The sequence below is a fragment of the Macrobrachium rosenbergii genome, chromosome 2, assembly GCF_040412425.1.
Source record: "Macrobrachium rosenbergii isolate ZJJX-2024 chromosome 2, ASM4041242v1, whole genome shotgun sequence".
Classification (NCBI taxonomy): Eukaryota; Metazoa; Arthropoda; class Malacostraca; order Decapoda; family Palaemonidae; genus Macrobrachium; species Macrobrachium rosenbergii.
Window position 1 is genome coordinate 18,977,078 of NC_089742.1, and position 7,500 is coordinate 18,984,577.

General features: G+C 36.2%; 1 protein-coding gene across 1 annotated transcript in view; it reads left to right on the top strand.

The window, feature by feature from the left end:
- The window catches only part of LOC136842561 (kin of IRRE-like protein 1), a 511,591-nt gene that overhangs the window by 245,095 nt on the left and 258,996 nt on the right, over window positions 1-7,500 (top strand). The window contains exon 3 of the mRNA XM_067110025.1: window positions 5,943-6,136. Within this exon, the coding sequence (XP_066966126.1) occupies window positions 5,943-6,136 (194 nt within the window). The remainder of the gene's footprint in view (window positions 1-5,942; window positions 6,137-7,500) is intronic.

Sequence of the window (7,500 nt, forward strand, 5' to 3'; positions counted from 1 at the left end):
AAAGAGAACAGTTATGAGACTGTGATGAATAACAAATGAAGAATATAGTTCGTGATATATACTGTAATGCTGTAGCAATATCCTAAATGTTTAGCTCATCTTTTCATAAACTGGTAACACCTCTTCTGTTTTTATTCCGTACAATAGAGAACTGGAAAATTTTTTATTTTTCCTCATTTAGTAACAAGGGTTTGGCACTTTTGATTTAGATATGTTTTAACTGGGATGTATGTTTTAAATGCCGCTATTTCATTGATTTGTCTTTTCTATCGAAGAAATTTTATAAAGAAGACTACCTTTTGTCTTCCAGAGGTATCGAAATCTCATAATGAACATTTGGAATAAAATCGGCAAAAATTTCAGTTGTACTTCAATTTCTGACAGCACGATGCTTCTTATTTTCTGATTTTCATGTGGTCCAGAACAAAAGTGTCGTGTGTGAGTCAATACATTATGCCTTGGTGAAATATAGTGAAAATGGATCTAATAAAAGTTTCCTTCAGGAGATGGCTAGAAATTTCATTAAAAAAAGTGATCATAAAAAGCAAGCAATTTTAATGGCACTGAGCAAATCTGCATGTTTAAAAAGCCGGTTTTCAGTGATCATAAAGTAACCGCTGGCCATGGAATCTTTCTGTAATTTACTGTATACATTAATGCTTTTAATTGTCTCATATACTTCTGTATGAAGTAGAACTTGTTACGATGGATATGGAAAAAGGGTCTTACCGTGACAGTAGAATGAAACAAGAAGTGAAGTGAGGAAGAGCTTTCGTATGATTTATGCATACAGAAAGCGAGTTACACAGGAAACTCCAAGACACCAATACTATTTATGATACCGAAACGTACATTTATTTTTTTATTTATTTATTTTGCAGCAAGTCAATTACCAGACCAAATTAGAATGTCGATGACCTTGACACTTGTAGATAACTTAGTGTTTTAATTCTTGGGTGGAATGCTTTATTTTTTGAGATATCACGTTGAAAATTGGTCGAATTAGAACGTTATTAAATGAGGAAAAAGAAGGATGAAGATGTGGTAATGTTAGAATATAGAATTATCAAGTAGCTTCGGGAAAAAAATTGAATTGATAAAACAAGGCAAAATCGTTATTCTTTATATTTAATTCTGCTACTGAAGTCGTAAATAAATGTCGTTCCCTTATTTAAACAATTAGGTTCACATGCAAGGCCACAAAAACCTGGTTGAAGAGAAGAATCTGCAGGTAGAGAATATTTCAGCATCAGACAATGGCCAGAGCTTCAGTCCTATTGATCACGCGTGCTCGAACACTGAAAAATGAAATATTCAAGTCCAAAGAATTGCTACAGGCCAGTAATGTGTCATCGCTAGGGAGGCACCAGAAGCGAGCAAGACTTTCTGCGGCATAATTAAGTTGATGGCAAAAAAATCAAAGAAATGTGCAAGGGCAATAAATCCTAAGAACTTTATTGATTTGGTATTCGACTAAAATTAGAAGTAACATAATTTACACTAGTTAACGATGGCTGAAGCGCATTTGAAGTCTTCTAGGTCACAGAGTTCGTTATAAAGAGTAAGCCAACCTTAGTGACATGAAGTGAAGAGTGAGCCAATCCATGTAATATGATATGAAGAGTAAGCCAACCCATGTAAAATGAAGTGTAGAGTAAGCCAACCCTTGTAATATGTAATGGAGAGAAAGCCAACCCTTGTGAAATGAAGTGTAGAGTAATTTAACCTTTTTGACATGAAGTGAAGAGTAAGTCAACCTTTGTGATATGAAGTGAAGAGTAAGTCAACCCTTGACACGTGACTTGAAAAGTAAGCCAACCCTTGTGACAGAAGTGAAGAGTAAGCCGACCCGTGTAACATGAAGTGAAGGGTAAGTCAACTCTTGTGACATGAAGTTAAGAGTAAGCCAACCCTTGAAACATGAAGCAAATAGTAAGTCAACCCTTGTAATATGAAATGAAGAGTAAGTCAATCCTTGTGATATGAAATGAAGAGTAAGCCAACCCTTGTAACATGAAGTGAAGAGTAAGCCAACCCTTGCAACATGAAGCTGAGAGTAAGCCATCCCTTGTCATTTAAAATGAAGAGGAAGCCAATCTTTGAAGCATGTTGTGAACAGTAATCCAACCTTTGTGACATGAAGCAAAGAGTAAGTCAACCCCTGTGATATGAAATAAAGAATAAGCCAACCCTAAAGCGAAGAGTATGCCAAGCCTTGTAGCATAAAGTGAAAAGTAAGTCAACCCTTGTGATATGAAATGAAGAGCAATCCAACCCTTTTGACGTGAAGCAAAGAGTAAGTCAGCCCTCTTGATAAGAAATGAAGAGTAAGCCAACCCTTGTAACGTGACGTGAAGAGTAGGTCAACCCTTGTGATATAAAGTTAAGAATAAGCCATCCCTTATAACTTGAAGTGAAAAGTAAGCCAACACTTGTGGCATGAAGTGAAGAGTAAGCCAACCCTTGTCCCATAAAGCGAAGAGTTAGCCAACCTTTGTGATATGAAATGAACGGTAAGCTAACCCTTGTGACATGAAGCGAAGAGTAAGCCAACCATTGTAACAAGAAGTGAAAAGTAAGCTAACCTTTGTAACATGGAGTGAAAAGTAAACTAACCCTTGTAACATGAAGCGAAGAGTAAGCCAACCATTGTAACAAGAAGTGAAAAGTAAGCTAACCTTTGTAACATGGAGTGAAAAGTAAACTAACCCTTGTAACATGAAGCGAAGAGTAAGCCAACCCTTATGATATGAAGTGAAGGGTAAGCCAACTCCTATAACATGACGTGAAGAGTAATCCAACCCTTGTGATATGAAAGGAATAGTGAGCCAACCCTTGTAACATGAAGTGAAGAGCAAGCCAACCCTTATGACACGTAGATTGAAATGTATGGTATCTAGTGAGATGACATAACAGAAACTGAATGATTAATAGTAAACAAAACTAAGATAGTGTTGACCACATTTTAAAAAAAATTAATAATAAAATAAAGAATTGGACAGAAGTTTACAGATAGCTGACATCGAGATCTGATATCATCAAGATTTTTGAAAGGCGACTAATGACTGTGTGCTGAACAGTAATTCCAATTGACAAAGGGACTAAGAATGCTGAAGCTTGTGTTTAAAAAAAAAAAATGGTTAGATATCTCTAAAGGCAGACTCAGAAACTTCCAGCCTGTCGAAGCAGGTACCACAAGGTTCAAGCATGTTACCTCGTGCTGCTTAAACATTCTTTTAAGTTTGATATCATTTAAATATTTCTGTAAAATAGTAAATTATTTATTAAAATAAAATGCATATTATCTATTACAAATATGAACCTCAAAGAAAAGAGCGACATTATTTTTAAGGTGGACGGCACCTCCTGAATCGTTGTACCGTAGAAATAAAAGATAAAGTAAAACATTAAATCCACAAAGCTTCATTTCCAGAACCTCTGGGAATGTACGATAACAGAGAGAGAGAGAGAGAGAGAGAGAGAGAGAGAGAGAGAGAGAGAGAGTAGGGAGTTTATTCGATATATTTGGTGACATTTCTGCCGGTGATCCCGTCTCCCCTTCCCAGCCTCCGCCACCTCCCCTTAAACTCAAAATCCTTCTGCTCACTTGCGATCTTTTTGAATCGAGTTCTCTCGTTTTAAATCGCACACTGAGTTTTATGCCGCTATCCCATTTCCTGCTTTTACCGCTGTTGCCCAAGTTTCGGAATTTTGCTTCGGGGGGGAGTATTTTTTTTCTTTTTATTTATTTAATTTTTTTTTTTTTTGCTTTATTTTCTTATGATTTTTTTTAAATGGCGTCGTGTTGCAACGCTGCCCTTTGCAATTGTAAATGAAAAGCGTCGGCGGTAAACCCGATCCAGAAATAAATTTCTACCTTGTAGGTTTTCAGATGAAATTTCCTACTGCTCTTTCGTAATTCGTTTTTTATTTTATTTAGATGTTCGTGTTTTTGCATGCGTGCTCGTTTTACTTATTTATAGTGCAGAGAAAAATGTATATTCAAACAGAACTTTCAGCCATCGGTACACTATTTAATCATTTTCTTGAAGCTTCTTACTACGGGGAATGCTACTAGAAAATCATTAGTTCTGATTAACGCACATGATGACACCGGCTGATGAAATTTCCATTTTGTCTTTTGTAGAAAACAAAAAAATAACTTTATAGCCATTACAGTTATGAAAAGTTTATCATGTCTGTATCGTAATGATATAACGAAAATATTAATAATTGTATTTATAAATATTCTTTTCCGGGTTGTATTGCTTGCCTGAAGGTATCTTTGCGTTCCTGGACGATGTATGAAAGAGTGTAAAAAAACTATTCATGTGGTATGTGTCTTTTAGTTTTCTTCTGCCCACCTTTAAAATATTCTCAGGCATCTTATCCTTACCGCCCCTGTAACGCTATTCCCATCTCTTCCTGTAGCTATAGACGTTCCCAATTCCATACGGAATCGGCAAGAGTCTCAGGAAGCAAGTGCAAGAATGTTGACAACAGTCTTTTGTTGGCATCAAGCTCCTTTTCCGAGAGAACGCTTCAGTGAAACATTCTACGTAGCTTTTGGTGCACGCATTATATTTCCTGTCCTCGTCTTCGACAATTGTCTCTCGCTGAGGAAAAGGTGCTCTCGTACCCCGCGCTGGTCCTGACACACAATCAGATTTTTCAGGGAATTCTTTGACAGGCTCTCCTGCGAAGCTCCGTCGTCAGTTAAATTTTTACTCTATCCCTCATGCTTATTAAAAAGAGATTTTACTTCTCATCATCTGTAATAGACATTTATCCCTCAGGCATCAGTTTCGATTAAGGAGGAGAGTCATTCAAAAATCCTAAACCAAGTATGTCAGTATAAGTGACTCTTTGGTTATTGAATTTCCAGATGGTTTCATACAGTATTGATTTATTTTTGAAAGAAGATTGATTTGTGGTTATTGGTTTCCACATTCCGAATGTCCGTCAGCGTCATTCATTTTACCTGTGATATTTTTTGTCTGTTGTGGTTATGTTCGATCATTAGGTATATATGTTTACTTTTCAGAGAACTATATATTTAGAGGTATTAAACTTTGAATCTGCTAATAAGATATACCAACGTATCAAGATATTTTTCATCCAAAGAGAAATATCACTAAATTCTGTTAAATGCCTTCAATCAAATTTCTGAAGATTCCCGTCAAAAATGATATTGGGAATTAATTTAATAAGATATATTTATAGATTAAAATAAATGGAATCCTTTATATAGATATCATAAGTAAATAAACTAAGCTGGAGATATAGACAATAATAAGGTATGGCTTTTCGTCTTACTAAACTGCATCTAGATGCTATAAGGTTATCAGTACTCTTGCTGCTGTTGTGCCTGATTTTATGCCAACACTGACACTGTATGCTTAATAACTGTATATTGTCACCTAGCGTATTTTCAATATTTCCCACGTTTGTTTATAATCTCATAACACATCTCGTCTTTTTCCTTACTAAAACTTTCCTAAATATATCTTAAGACGGTCGTATATAAAAATCCCTGAATTTCTGTTACATTTCAGTATACAAATCACTGTAATGTTTCTAGAGTTCATTAGCAAACCGCAGAGTAAGGAATAAATTGTGTTTCCTTACTTAAATTGTCTTAAAGATATCTTAAAAATGTTGTATATACTTGACCTTAAATTTTCTTTTATACTGATTTCCGAATTTATCAGCACACCGAAAAAAATACATTATGATTCCTCGCTAAAAGTATCTAGAATAAAGCTTAAGATATCTGTATGTAAACACCTGCAATTTACTCTTATAAGTCAGTACACATCTATATATATGTATTTTTTTTCAAAATTTATCAGCACATATCAACACACACACAAAATAATGATAATATTAATAAATCATGCTTTTTAAACAAGCACTCACCTCGTATTCCTTTCTCTTTCCAGTAGTTACGATGGCCGCATGCCTGAAGTACACCCTTCCACAGTCCACCGAGAGGAGTACATCCTCACCGTGGGCAGGACAGCAGCGACTCTCACGATCAACACCGTCGGCACTGAGTCAGCCGGGATGTACGAGTGCCGAGTCGAATTCTTCAAGTCGCCGACTCACACGAATCTCGTCAATCTTACTGTCATTGGTAAGAGAAGATTTCGGCGTCATGTTTCAAATACAAACGTTTCTCGTTTGTCTGCGTTTTCGTTTGATTTCCGTTCACTCAGAGACCTCCCAAGGCTCCAGGTGCATTTTAGTTTTTTGTAAAAGAAAGCTATTGATATGGTTATTTGTCTGTCCGTCCGCACTTTTTCTGTCCGCCCTCAGACCTTAAAAATTACTGAGGATAGAAGGCAGCAAACTGGTTTGTTGATCACCCACCCACCAATCATCAAACATACCAAATTGCAGCCCTCTAGACTCAGTAGTTTTCATTTGACTCAAGGTTAAATTTAGCCATGACTGCGCGTCTGGCATCGCTATAGGACACACCACCACAGGGCCATGGCTAAAAGTTTCATGGGCCGCTGTTCAGACAGCATTACACTCTGTACAGAAAATTCGATTGCGCAGAAGAAACTTCTTCGGCGCGTTTTTTACTTGATTTTTATTGTATGTTCTAAATTTTAGTTGTACAAAATCTCCCTTTTTTCAAGATTTTTATTTTGTGTCTAGTTGTTTATTACTTTTTTTCGAAGGCTGCTCCTTTTTTTCTAGCTTTTTGGGTCATTTGACCAGGTAGAATTTAATACTCTTTTATAATTATCTGCAAGGGAAAGTTTATTCGTTGGATGCCACTATACTTACCTTTGATTATGCTCAGGGATAAGTAATTTCTTCCATAAATATAAAAATATGTTACATTTCACAAGGTTATTGCAGTACACACACACATATATATGTGTGTGCGTGTGTGTGTAATTGTGTGTATCTGCAGAAACACCAACGGTCAGCACATTTGTAACAGTCCTCCCGGAAGTGTATACGTTTTGTAATCCTCACATACACAGCAACGAAATAATGATTCGTATCCGATAAGTCAGAATATTTCGGTTTAACAAAAGGTAAAGGTGTAAAATTGACAATAACTCTGAGGCGATGCTCTTCAAGTACCTATCTGACTGTGTACAGAAATATTAAGGTAGATGTTCCAGAATATGATTGTAATTTTGCTTGTATAGCTTCAGGTTATGAAACAATTACCCCTCAGGAAAGTCTACATCAGCTGCTGTGAAGCAGATAAACCTATTATGAGAGAGAGAGAGAGAGAGAGAGAGAGAGAGAGAGAGAGAGAGAGAGAGAGAGAGAGAGAGAGAGAGCACACTTGCCTGTAAAGACGTAAACACAGACCCCATAAACATGTTTAATCGTATGAAAGTTAAAGTAAACTGAGTGATACCTTTTTTGAAAGAAAAGCATTTTTTTTGAACACGAATAACTTGCCACTATTAAATTAAAATAGTGCCAATCCCCACTGAAACTATTTGCAACTTTAGACATTGTTGAATG